The sequence below is a fragment of the Nelusetta ayraudi genome, unplaced genomic scaffold, assembly GCF_046127955.1.
Source record: "Nelusetta ayraudi isolate G7.1 ecotype Tasmania unplaced genomic scaffold, CSIRO-AGI_Nayr_v1 ptg000026l, whole genome shotgun sequence".
Classification (NCBI taxonomy): domain Eukaryota; kingdom Metazoa; phylum Chordata; class Actinopteri; order Tetraodontiformes; family Monacanthidae; genus Nelusetta; species Nelusetta ayraudi.
Genome location: NW_027466076.1, coordinates 902,643 through 915,231, shown reverse-complemented (window position 1 = coordinate 915,231; position 12,589 = coordinate 902,643). Strand labels below are relative to the sequence as shown.

The 12,589-nt window shown below is 46.0% G+C and overlaps 4 protein-coding genes, 1 long non-coding RNA gene and 3 other non-coding genes across 8 annotated transcripts; 2 read left to right on the top strand and 6 right to left on the bottom strand.

The window, feature by feature from the left end:
* Positions 1 to 208: 208 nt before the first annotated feature.
* On the bottom strand, positions 209 to 1,088 carry LOC142889974 (uncharacterized). Its single transcript, XR_012927032.1, has 2 exons — positions 836 to 1,088; positions 209 to 737 (listed from the first exon to the last, which is right to left on the bottom strand). It is a non-coding gene; the product is annotated as an uncharacterized LOC142889974 (long non-coding RNA).
* Positions 549 to 1,424, top strand: cart2 (cocaine- and amphetamine-regulated transcript 2). Its single transcript, XM_076028684.1, has 3 exons — positions 549 to 731; positions 982 to 1,065; positions 1,286 to 1,424. The coding sequence occupies exons 1-3, from the start codon at positions 615 to 617 to the stop codon at positions 1,391 to 1,393; spliced, it is 309 nt and encodes a 102-aa protein (XP_075884799.1). The 5' UTR covers positions 549 to 614; the 3' UTR covers positions 1,394 to 1,424.
* A 246-nt stretch (positions 1,425 to 1,670) lies between these two features.
* On the bottom strand, positions 1,671 to 4,889 carry LOC142889972 (small ribosomal subunit protein eS17). The gene is made up of 5 exons (XM_076028683.1): positions 4,819 to 4,889; positions 3,825 to 3,976; positions 3,449 to 3,554; positions 2,305 to 2,370; positions 1,671 to 1,792 (listed from the first exon to the last, which is right to left on the bottom strand). The coding sequence occupies exons 1-5, from the start codon at positions 4,819 to 4,821 to the stop codon at positions 1,715 to 1,717; spliced, it is 405 nt and encodes a 134-aa protein (XP_075884798.1). The 5' UTR covers positions 4,822 to 4,889; the 3' UTR covers positions 1,671 to 1,714.
* Positions 1,962 to 2,091, bottom strand: LOC142890666 (small nucleolar RNA SNORA71). The gene has a single exon (XR_012927102.1). It is a non-coding gene; the product is annotated as a small nucleolar RNA SNORA71 (small nucleolar RNA).
* Positions 2,681 to 2,807, bottom strand: LOC142890663 (small nucleolar RNA SNORA71). The gene has a single exon (XR_012927099.1). It is a non-coding gene; the product is annotated as a small nucleolar RNA SNORA71 (small nucleolar RNA).
* On the bottom strand, positions 3,666 to 3,792 carry LOC142890667 (small nucleolar RNA SNORA71). Its single transcript, XR_012927103.1, has one exon. It is a non-coding gene; the product is annotated as a small nucleolar RNA SNORA71 (small nucleolar RNA).
* A 142-nt stretch (positions 4,890 to 5,031) lies between the features above and the next one.
* On the bottom strand, positions 5,032 to 10,141 carry sh3gl3b (SH3-domain GRB2-like 3b). The gene is made up of 10 exons (XM_076028675.1): positions 9,944 to 10,141; positions 9,022 to 9,090; positions 8,866 to 8,938; positions 8,638 to 8,781; positions 8,234 to 8,367; positions 7,964 to 8,122; positions 7,722 to 7,825; positions 7,369 to 7,493; positions 6,959 to 6,997; positions 5,032 to 6,760 (listed from the first exon to the last, which is right to left on the bottom strand). The coding sequence occupies exons 1-10, from the start codon at positions 9,986 to 9,988 to the stop codon at positions 6,549 to 6,551; spliced, it is 1,104 nt and encodes a 367-aa protein (XP_075884790.1). The 5' UTR covers positions 9,989 to 10,141; the 3' UTR covers positions 5,032 to 6,548.
* Positions 10,142 to 10,706: 565 nt separating this feature from the next.
* Positions 10,707 to 12,569, top strand: commd9 (COMM domain containing 9). Its single transcript, XM_076028679.1, has 6 exons — positions 10,707 to 10,815; positions 11,130 to 11,246; positions 11,509 to 11,648; positions 11,853 to 11,887; positions 11,987 to 12,090; positions 12,193 to 12,569. The coding sequence occupies exons 1-6, from the start codon at positions 10,762 to 10,764 to the stop codon at positions 12,307 to 12,309; spliced, it is 567 nt and encodes a 188-aa protein (XP_075884794.1). The 5' UTR covers positions 10,707 to 10,761; the 3' UTR covers positions 12,310 to 12,569.
* Positions 12,570 to 12,589: the final 20 nt, after the last annotated feature.

Here is a 12,589-nt window from a genome sequence, read left to right as displayed (position 1 = left end):
GCGTCTGGATGAGAGGGTGGACAGGCTTCATCACAGCAACTTCATACAATCTTGTAAAATAATTTTGGGATTTTATTTAGGAAATAATATCCCATCTCTCACCAGCATGCAGTGATGCATTTTGACTTCTTATATTTTTTTTAAAAAAAAATCAATATTATGTTTTTTACACTGATTCTTTCTGTAGAAAAAAATCACTGGCAATGTGTTCATTATGCAGTGAAATGTAATGCTTTTACCGGAAAGAAATTAAAGAAAGAACTATTGGCACGACTAAAGTCTGATGAGGCGAACAAAAACAACCTCAATTCAAATCCACACATTCATTCAGTTCGTTTTTGAACATTACCGGCCGCATCGACAAAAACCGTACTCACTGAAAATGAATTCTGATAAAGCAGAGAGTTGTTGTTGTTTATGTTAATGGCACCTCAAACACACGAGGAATGGCATGCGTCACACCCGTGACGTCACGGAGGAGGCTGCGCTGCCGAGTCAAAACAGCAGAGCGGGTCGGCATCGCGTGTCACACAAGCTGCTGCGGCGGACGGGAGCACTCTTTGGCCACTTTCGGAACTTTTCGGAACGCTCCTCCTTTCTCATCTCCCGGTGACATGTGGGCTCGGGCGATGGTGTGCGCGGCGCTGCTGGCAGCGCTGTGGCCGGCGGGGCGGACGGAAGCAGAGAGGGACGAGCGAGACGTGCAGAACTATTCCAGCTCCAACAGACTGGTGCGTCTGGATGAGAGGGTGGACAGGCTTCATCACAGCAACTTCATAAAATCTTGTAAAATAATTTTGGGATTTTATTTAGGAAATAATATCCCATCTCTCACCAGCATGCAGTGATGCATTTTGACTTCTTATATTGATGATGAAAATTGTCCTGTAGAAAGTCAAGTACTACTGCATTGGTCCCATGACGACTACCATTCATGTATTTCTTGTATTATGGAGTTTGGCTTTTTTTTGTCCCTTGCAGCTTGGCGCTTTGCACGAAGTGTTGGAGAGACTGCAGACCAAGAGGATCAACCCCTGGGAAAAGAAATATGGACAGGTTCCATCTGTGAGTCACAGGAACAGTCTCTCTCTCTCTCTCTCTCTCTCTCTCACACACAAACACACTGCGAGCTACAAATCAAAACATCACTGCAGTGTCCAGAACATTGCTATTCTAATTTTTATTTGACCAGTTGTAAGTTTGCATTTGAAGGAATTGCAGTTTTCTGTATGTTAACTACCCTAACGGCTAAAATCTGCTGTGTTGTGCATGTGTCATTGTGCAGTGTGACCTTGGTGAGCACTGCGCCGTCAGGAAAGGCTCTCGTATTGGGAAGATGTGCGACTGTCCTCCAGGAGCTTTCTGCAACTTCTTCCTGCTGAAGTGCTTATGAGTCAGATGATCAGCTTATCTGTGTTGTATTGTGCATCATTTCAAAAAGAAAAAACTAAATCACGTCAAAGAGTTGCTGAATAAATCCCTTGTCTAAGGACAAACATTTTGCATTTGTCTTGTATTTATTGGCTAGTCAGAAAACTGGTCACAACTCAGTGTCTTAACAGGCGTTTATTTTAAAATCAGACTTGTCATCTTTCTCCTGAAGAACTAAGACGAGTTCACAGAGACACATTTTTTTTATCTTGAAAGCAAGCAGTCCTGGACAGCAGAGGTTTTGTCCCAAGGGGTTTTTATTAGTTAGAAACTTTACAGACGTCTAGACTCCTCGGGGCTGCTTGAAGTTCATGCCGACGGTGGGCTGGGTGACCTGCAGGTTGGACAGACTGCCAAAGTCCTGTGGGAGACAGTGAAGGGACAAAAGTGAGGACACGGCACCAGACTTCAGCATGAACACACACACACACACACACACACACACACACACACACACACACACACACACACACACACACACACACACACACACAGAGAGATTTTTTTTTTTAGCTTTTACTGATAAAAAGTGTATGAGAGCACCAGGGTCTGACAAGAACTGAACATCCTGCAGACACAGGGAAAGGCCCGCATGTTTCCTCTTCCTGCACTATCAATGACCTGGCTACAGGGGGCGCCATGATCACTTTCGATACAGGGTCAGATAAGCAGCGACCTCGAAAATAACAAAGGTCGTAGCGCAATGAAGCTTTCTCAAGCGGCAACAGGAAATACATTAACACCCTTTTCAAGTGGATGTTCTTCCTGCACCAGCCGGGTGTCCTGTACTTTGTCCTCACTCTGCTGGCTTGTGGATGGGATGGTGGACCATCACAAACCAAAAAACAAAAACAACTCTTAACAGATACTCACCAGCAGCTTCAGCATTTCCTTGGTGTCGGGATCAACCTCAATGAGCTCCTGGTCCAGAGCAGAGACCTGTGGACGCACGCACACATTAAAAGAACAGTCAGCACCACCAGGTCTGTCGCAGCGCATTTTCCTAATTTCTACATAAAAACATTCTGAGCTTAAATTATCAACGCTGCGTTGTGGCAATACACGGGGAGGTTGCACTGTTTTTCATTTTCACATGTAGTCAAAAGCGGAGTGACAGCAGCACCCTAGTCAAAAAAATTTCCACAATCTGCTAAATGATCATGAATAAAGCAAAAATGTCCCAATATTCAAGTGTTTGAGAAGATGCGGAAGCACAGAATCAGCAGCAGCGATCAGAAATGTGTCAGTTTGTTTGAGAGCATCAGGGTTCAGAAGGAACAAAGGATCCTTTGAACACGGGAAAAGCTCACAGGTTGTTCTTCCTGCACTATCAATGACCTGGTGACAAGGGCACCATGATCACTTTCGATACAGGGTGGACACACACGCCTTAAAATGTACCAGGGTGGCTCATTTTGATCAAGCAAAGCAACCAATGCAACGAGCCAGTGAACACACAAATGCCAGACGCCATTACCTCAGTAGTATGAACAAAATGCGAGTATTCAAAAATGTATTTTCTTAAAGTCAATTGACAAGGTGTGGGTGAGAAGTTGAAATGGCGCCACCGCCGACAAGTCAACCGAACAATCCATTTCGGGGCAGACGGACCAGCACATTGTTATGATGCAAGGCGTCGGACACGACGAGCTGAAACTACACGAACAAATCTACGACAGGAACTGAAATAAAACATGCCGCCATCAGCATCCCAAGCCCAAACACACAACTCGACTGATGTTTGCAACAGCGATTTCAAACGAGACCAACTAATGTCGCTCGGGACACAACAGGTCAGCAACTATTATTGCGACAGATTTATTTTACTGCCAGCTGTGCTGCACTGCAAAAGCCTCATAAGCGCAAGTGATAATGTAGTGACATTTATACACAATCAACAGCTGCAGCAGCTGGTTTAACCAAGATGACATGTTCAACATTGAATTAAACAAATAATACAAGCTGTTAAAAAAAAAAAACAGCATGGAGCAGTGGGTGTGCTGGAGCATCCACTGACCTCTGGAACGTAGTTGTCCCTCCTTTCTCTCTCCTCCTCCTGCAGTTTGATGGAGATTCCTCTGACTGGACCCCTCTGGATCCTTTTCATCAGATGTGTCACATACCTGCAGCAAAACATTCAACATCATCATCATGAACAGACATTTCCCATTTGATTAATCAAAGTTCAGACTTTGAAGACAATACACAAAAATATTTGGAAATGTTCACGCAGTTGTCTGAGAGCATCAGGGTCTGAGAGGAAGCATCAGTCCGTCAGACACGGGAAAAGCTCGCAGTTTGTTCTTCCTGCACTATCAATGACCTGGCTACAAGCACGCCATGATCACTTTCGATACAGGGTTTGGAGGGAGCACCAGGGCGGTCCGACTCACCCGGCGATCTTGTTGCGGAGCTTCTTGCTGGGGATGATGGCGATCTCCTCGCACACCCTCTTGTTGGTGTGGAAGTCGCTGCCCAGCCGGGTGTAGTATTTCTCGATGATGACCCTGGCGGCCTTCTTCACCGTCTTGGTCCTGACGCGTCCCTGTGGAGAGAAGCAAATCACAGGGTTACATGTTATATCTTTTATATTCTAGATCTTTTTGTTCTAAGCTTATTCATGGGAGCTATATTTCTATCGTATACAAGTAATTCCTTGTTTCTTTCTTTCGCGTGAAAGCCAAGACTCCTTTAAATTCCGTTATGTATTCATAATAACACAACTTGGATCTGGTCTTAGGTGATATGTTGAGGTAGAGAGGGTTGCCGTTGCCAACTAAGGAGTAGAAAATGGGGCTAAAGTAGGGGATACATTGGCCTGATTTGACGATGTGAGACCGCTAAGGATACATAGTACTGTCCGGACTACTCCACAGACTATAGTTTTAAAGCATGTAATACGTCTGATATAATTAATGACGGGAGGTTGATTTCACATCTCGTGTTCAAGTATATCCGTTCAAGACCAGCCCCCAGCAGCGCTTCCATGCAGCGAAGCAAACTACCGGTGTAACACAAGGCTAAAGCTAAAACGTTTACCAAGTGACGAAAGTCGGGTTGTTCCAAACTAATGAGTTTGCGAGACGTCAAGGGGAGACTGTTGCTGTGCCTCTGTATTACTGTAGATAAAATAATAATTTAAACGCGAGCACGGTGAATTAAAACACCCCGCCAATGGCTCCACTCGGTTACGTCGATTAGCCGAACCGTTCTCAGACCTTAGATGACAAATTACACATTCTGTAAAAGCCATCTTATATTAATAATGCGCTAGTTTAATTCAGTAACGCTCCCGGTGCCACTGGATGAAATGAGTAATAAATATGGACCGTTAATAAGACTGGATTACGCTCGATAACCCCGGTCGACATGTAAAAAATTACCCACCATGTTGGATCGGCCTGGTAGAAGAGGACTAGCATAACTTCCGGCGGAAGTTTAAATCCACTGCCGGAAGCATCAAACAGAGGCATGATGCAATTATGTGCCACCTACCGTATGGGAGATATAACTGCACAAAACAAAAATTGGTACGTTGCTGTTAAGCAACCTTTTAATCATAATTTGCGGCCGAAAATCGAATACAACTATAGACAAACTGGCCGACTGAAGAAATGCAAGTCAAGCAGATAATTAAGAATCAATGATGAAAGAAGTAATGGTTATTTAGCCGATTCAAATTATCTGCAACACACAGCTGAATATCAATAATTACTTTGGAAGAAAAAAAAACACAACAAACATTTTTTTTTTTTTCATTTTACAGATATTTATTACAGAATACATTCCATATACCATTTAGGGTTTAACAATCATTCCTGTGCTTAAGAGGAAAACAGTCTCACTCACCACATATAAAACCTATAGTTCACTTCCCAGAATCTTACAGACTTTATTAGCTTCACTGGGTTTTTTTGGTCAGTGCTAACAATCAGACTTTACATTGCAATGTTTCACATTGCGTGTTGTAAAAAATATTAAATTAACATATCATTCTCTAGCTGATTGATGAAGCTAAAACAGTCAAAATGTTTCCCTGAATTAGACCAATACAAACAAATGATTTTGGTGTTTCTTTTACATGTGCCTAAACAAAAAATATCCAATACTGTTTTGTTTTTTTTGTCACAAAGTACATTCATATTAAATCAATCACTGTTGTGCTGAAGCCACTTTGAGTCATTGACCTGATATAAAATCACTTACAATTGATCAAACACAGGTTCACTGAGTAAAAAGTTGTTTGAATTAAAGACAAAAATGGGACATTTTGTGGAAAGGATTGGATCAGAGGAGGGACAGTTTTTAGCAGAGAAATAGCAGGATGTGGAGTTTAGCTTAGCATAGCTTAATGGTTAGAATCATAGGAAAGCCGCTAGCCTAGCACAAAAACTGTACATCTACCTTTAACATGTTTCTTCAAAGGCTGTAGTACTCCTCAAACTACAGGAATATAGTTTATGATTACAATCATATACACAAGTGCTTGATTTCTACGTCTTACAGTTAACCTATCAAAGAGTGCAGAAATACAATTGATTATCTTGAAATATCACATTATTACAAACCTTACAGCTTTATCAAGGCAAGAGCGACATTTTTTTTTTGGAACACATATTTGTCTGCTGTGACATATAACATATCAATGACCGGTGGCCTGAGTCTCATTGAGTTCCTCATTGAGTTCCTCATTGAGTTCCTTAAAGTGCTAACAGGTGACAATGACATTTGTACATGCAGAATGAAAAACGGGGGCGATAAAAGATGCTGCCCTGTTTCCCTTGATTGTGTCTGAATGTGGGGATACGGATTGGTTGAAGTGTACAGCAAATGTGAAAGGCTTTGTGTTGGTGATGAGTTTTAAAAAATTCTTAAAGGGAAATGTGGACACGGCTGTGTTCACTAAAGCGAGTCCCAGCCTGGAGGCTGGACTTTCAGCAGGGATGGGAAAATATGGCCTTCTCTTCCTGCGACCTGTGACACATCAGCTGCTAATCAGCTCCTGGAAAAATGTGCAAAACTGGCTGGAGCCCAACTGTTGCATATTGTTGAGGAAACCGCATGTAGATTGCAGCGCCTCCCCCCCGGGGGACTTAAATGTGTGTACAAATGTGCGGTCACGGTAATGGCAGAGGCACCACCACATCCACATAGCTGATGGGGAAGAGCCCTGAGCGGCCGCGCAGTGCCCCCTCGTACCAGTTGGCATCCACCTGTTTGCTGAGGGTGATGACGTCACCCTCGTCAAAGTCCAGCTCGCCCTCCTGGTCCGGGTGGAAGGAGTAGATGGCCTTGCAGCAGGGCTGGTCCAGCGCCAGCTTGCTGTCACCTGGGGCGAAAATCAACGGATTAGAACCTTTGCAGACCAACCTGATGTGGTCAGTAGTGCAACATAGCAACATCTAAGTGGGCTCAAATCTGCAGTGCTACTCTTTAGCCGGGTTAAAAATGCTATTTTGTTTGTTTTTTAAGGTTCTATCCTATGATGATGATGTGCTAATGTGGATTTAGTTTGAGGTACTCTCACCGTAAAAGCAGCTGGGACTGCCGGCTGTGAGCTGCAGTCCTGCAGGAACACACAGGAACACACGGGTCAGTCTGGACCATGGATATATTATAAGAACTTGACATCAGACGGGAAAAATGATGGCGAGGTGATATTTTTCAGTGGCCACCCAACGTACTGTCTTGTTCTGATTGGCTGATGCATCCGGATACATCACGATGCAGTACATGAGTTAGTAAGGCATGATGGGAAGTCATGCTACTGCTACATGCTCTATAGGGCCACGTGATGTGAAAGTAACCAGGAAGCAAAAAACTTTTTCAACGTATGCGCTATCTAGCAACTCCATTAAACAGAATGGGCTGTTATATTGGATCTTGGGTGTGTAGTCTGGACCCCAGTGTAGCGGTAAAGTGAAGAACGGTGGATACCTGAGGGAGCTGTGGCTGTGGCTGATGGCTGACGGTAGAACCCGGAACCGCTACTGTATTCACTCCTGATTCGGATCTTCTTGGGCCGGAAGCGTCGCTCGGGTTTGTTACTGGCTGCTGTCAGTCTGTGTGTGTGGTTTTTTTTTTCAAAGAGAACATCTCAACTTTGTCCAGTAGATTAGACAGCAGACGGGGAGCACACAGATACAGGGACTCACTTTGGCAAAAAGGATTTAAAGCTCCCATGAGACAAAAGTGGAGCCTCCAGATGAAGATTTCACTGACAGTAAACACAGAAAACTGGAAAAAAACAATAATTGGGAATGATCTAAACATGGTGACCAGGGGCTCACCTGGCCTGCAGGTTGCCGTGGAGACCCAGCAGGTGGCGATGTGCGCTGCGGTGAAAGTCCAGCAGGCCAGTGACCAGTGCTGACAGACGGCTGAGTTGATCCACCTGCAGGAGGAAAAAAATAAAGTCCAAAACATCTTTAAGTCTTGGCAACGCTTTAGAGGTTGTGCAAAAAAACGGATCCATCACATCTACGAGACGTCTTTTGAGGGAGCTCAGAGGGTTCCTCCTCCTGATACCCACATCGTTCTGCAGCAGGACGAACATGCTGCTTTCGGCCAGCTCCTTGGACGTGAGGAACTTTTCCCAGGCCTGCTCCACCTCCTCCGCCGGGACCTTTCCACCGCGCCTCCTCTTGTAGTCCAAGTCCAGTCGACGGCCGTTCATCTTCTTCAGCTGGTGCTGGAGGAAGACCGATAAGCAGCAAAAAAAGACACAACATATTGTTGCATCTCACTTTGGACTTTTGACACTGGGTAAACTGCAAGGCTGATCTGGGCACCATCCTCTCACCCGGATGTCCTTCAGCTCCGTGCTGTGCAGCTCTTGCAGGGGGTCGATGAAGGTGTGCTGGACGCTGGCATCCAACTCGTCTCTGGCCAAAGCGACCTGATGCAGAGTTTCACCCACTTCGGACAGAGCGCCACCTGCTCCACCCCAAGGACCAAATGCAGGATGGGGCAGGGAGTCAACGAGTGGAGGCGAAGGAGCCAAAGGAGCCAAAGGTTCCAACCAGTGGACGACAGGTGCACCAGCCACGGGACAGAGCAGTGGACAAATGGGGACAGAGTCCAGACGATAAACCAGAAGAAGTAGAGAACCAACCAGGTGAAGGAGACAGGACAACAAAACATAGCTGTTACACACGAGTCAAGTTAAACCTGCAGCCTTTAAGCCGTTCAAAAGCAGCTTCGTACCAAATTCAGAAGCCGCTCCGAGCTCCTGGCCATAGTGCAACATGCAGTCTCCCAGCATGCCCTCTGTCTGCGGGTAACACACCGGCTTCTCCCGACCACGGAGTCTGGACATGGTGTTGAGCATGCTCAGTTTGGCCCTGTCCGCTGTCAAAGGCACACACACCAACAGTGGGGATTCAGCTGAGAGAACAGGAAGAGACCTGAGTTCTTCTAGTGTTCTCTCACTACCTGGGTTTGGCTGGAGGAACTCTGTGGTTCTGGACAGCAGCTCCGTCAGCAGCGCGTTGATGACCTCCACGCTCTGGAAGAGCAACAAGGCACAGAGAGTCAGTCAGTGTTAGTCCCCATGGATCCCCACCTTCTGGGACTTTCAAACTCTTTCACCTTCTCCATCTTCACAAAGTCCTCGTCCAGCTTGGTGCCCTCAGCTCCCATCAGCCTCTCGTTCAGCAGCTGCAGGAGGAGAAGCAGGGGAGCGGAAGTCAGTCCAGGACAGGTTGTTGGCAAGGGGAAAAAAAGGAGGGAACATCAGTTTAAGAAACATCAGCGGCAAGAAACATCAGCTGGAGGAAATTACTATCGCTTATAGCTTTAAAAAAATTAAGGACGAAGGGAATTCAATTCAAAAGACAGACTGGGATCTTTAAAGTAGATGATGAGAAAAAGGCCATGCATGAATATTCTCTGTTTGTACAGCAACTCAAAATGAAATCTGATAGTAAGCAAGGCTATTAAAGTATTTGTCACATGCTTCCTAGACAGGTTAGAAAAACCATGTTATCTCCAGATATTTAATTTACTTTACTCATCACTGCATCGGTAAAGACACAAGAAAACGACGCCACTGCATGAATGCTGTGTGCTGTGTGAGCTCAGAGCTTAGATGTGCCAATAGATGGAGACCACCTGTTTTTGCAAAACAGTTGTAATCATATTTTTAATTTTTAAGAATGTTATAGACAAGCTGGTTCACCTTGGAGAGTGAAATGTTTGTGCTCCTATCAATGACGGGGTACACAGCATCACATTCAACAGCCAGATATAAAAAAATAATTGGGTTGTTGTTGTCGTTGTTGCAATTTCAGCATTTTCAGAGTGAAACGCTTTGAATCGTCAGTCTACAGTACCGACGATGCGCTGTCGGTCCTCGGCCGACGGATGCTGATGTGATGGATGTGACGCGGCCTTGTTTTGTTTGCAGCCTTGCAGCTTCAGAGGATTTAGCCAGACATCAGATCCTGCCAGGGATGATTTCACACTACATATTATCCCATTTAAAAGCGCGGCTCGGGTGGCTCGGAGTTACCTGGCTGGCCTTGTGCAGCTGCTTCTTCATCCCGGAGACCGACATCTTCCTGGCTGTAGGACTGGACAAGGAGCGGGGGGATCAGAGCAGCAGCCGCCGGCCACCGATGTTCGCCATTCGACCTGCGGCCCCTCCGCTCCGTCCCCCGCAGACACTCGCTGCACCGAGCGGAGCCGAACTGAGCCGAGCCGAGCCGAGCAGGGTGTACCACTGTTTTACCATATTTTCTTAATCATTTTGGATCTAAGGTCACGTTGCAGCTATTTAAAACCAATCATGCCACATGTCCTTATATTCTTGTTGACTATTTGGAATTTTGTTGGAATTTTCGTATAATATACATGTTCCAGTTTCATGTGAAAAATATTGCCTAAAAAACAAACAAACATGTGTTGTAGTTGCAGTGTTGTTATTTTTTGTTTTTATTTACGATGTTTTATTTTCGACTTTTTATATTAGTGAGAAACGCACTAACAATTTACGGAAGCGTCGTGCTGCCGCTGACAAAAAAGGGGGAGGGCTCAGATTTACGTATTAACGTGAAAATTTGTGATAGCATTTTTTCCACATTGTAAGGTGAAACTTTCACGTTGGTTCGACATTTGACATTTTCACGTTGTGAATCACGTTATTTTCGCTTTTTAAAATGAAGAAAGCCCAATAAAACAGTAGTTATTGTACGCTGTTCCCCATCGCCTCATCACCCCCCTGTTGTCTGTCCGTCGTTCTTCTCTTGCCCTCATACTCCATTTCCCACAAGCAGCAGCGAGCGTCACCGCCGTCTGTCACGTGACCGTCCCAGGAAGTCACATGCCAACATGGCCGACACCATCTCCGGCGAACATTTCGCCAACTTGCAGCTTCTCCTCAAGGTAACTCTGGGCTACACACAGCCTCTCACAGCGAGCCGCTGCCCCTCGCCTGTCCGTCACCTCTTCCTCTCGCGTTTCCGTCGACGTCACAGTGTGAAATGTCACCTAGAAGCTTTTTTCTCGGTTCCGCGGCGCGCCTGAACTCATCATCCGATTTGCTCATTAATACTGTGTCATGTGAAGGCGGCGGGCGGGGTGGGTCACTGCAAATAGTTCAGTGACAGCACAGGCTGCTGGGAAAGTGGAAACTGTGCGGCGTCCACTTCTGCTGCTGCTGTTGTTGTTGACTCCGTGTCTTCGTGTTGTCACCTCAGGCTCCGTCCAAAGACGCGGTGAGGGATGTGTGTGTCCAGAGTCACCAGGGCCCGAGCCGGCGGCTGGCAGAGAGCACAGCGGCCACACTGGGCATTCCTGCAGCACAGGCTGCGCAGGTGAGACACACACACACACACACACACGTACAAAACTTATTAATATTTTTATCTGCATCTAGCTTTTGTGTTGCTGTAGAGAGAAAATCCCAGATGTCTCACCTTCTAAAAGCACCTAGTGTCTATATTTTCCTCTCCATTAGATTGATGTAGAGCTACATATGAGAAGTAGATTATAATGACGTGTGTGTGTGTGTGTGTGTGTGTGTGTGTGTGTGTGTGTGTGTGTGTGCGTGTGCGTGCGTGTGCGCTCTTCGTCCAGCTGGTCCAGTCCCTCCACGTCCTGTCCCGTCACGTCCTCTTTCACAACCTCAGCTCGCCGGAGCAGATCCTCAGCCTCTTCCCCGACTCTTTCCACTCCAGCCTGAAGAATCTGATTACCAAGATCCTGCTGGAGAGCAGGTGAGGCCACCACCACCACCTCCCCCTGATCTAGAGGAGCCCATCCCACCTCCACCCACCCTCATCCATCGCCCAGTTCAGTTCAGAAACACTCAAACTGTTTATTTCCTTATTTCCGACAGGGTAGACACACACACACACACACACACACACACACACACACACAAAACTAACATCCAGTTTCCTTCTCTGATTCTCTTTCAGTCCAACGTGGAAAACAGAAGCTCTCAGTAACCAGGGTGAGACAGAGCTGCTTTCTACTGCCCTCAACCTGTCCCTTATCGTAGGTGCGTTTGGACCTGAACTCTTGAGATCTGTGTGTGTGTGTTTGTGTGTAGTCTCCCTGCCCAGGCTGAAGGAGCTGGACTGGCGGGTGGACATGATCGCCGGCTCAGACTCGGTCAGCAGGATGTCTGTCCCGACCTGCCTGGTCCAGTTCAAGGTCAGGTCTCCCAACCCGGAAGCTGCGCTCGGCCTCTTTAGCGTCATCTGACCTCACCTGACCTGTTTTGTTTTTTGTCTTTTTTTTTTTTATCCCCACCAGACGGACGACCCGTCGGATTCGGCGGTGACGGTGGAGCTGAGCCGCGAGTCTCTAGACACCATGCTAGACGGACTGGGACGTATCAGGGACCAGCTGTCTGTGGTGGCTGGGAAATGAGGCCAAAAAGCCCGCCCACCTCCAGAATGAGGAGCCCTCATTGGCTTGTTGCCATGTTGACGACATAGATGTCGCTGGACTTTTTTCTTTTTTTTTTTCTAAACAGTTTATGATGCTCCCTAAAATGTTTATGCGTTTGCAGATGACTCGTGTATAATTTCATAACCGTTGCATTGATTTAATTTCACAATTAATGACAACATCCCATTCTTGAAATAATTTATGTCAGTTCATGAATAAATATTGATATTGTTACACTAGTTGAACAAGACGCAGGTTG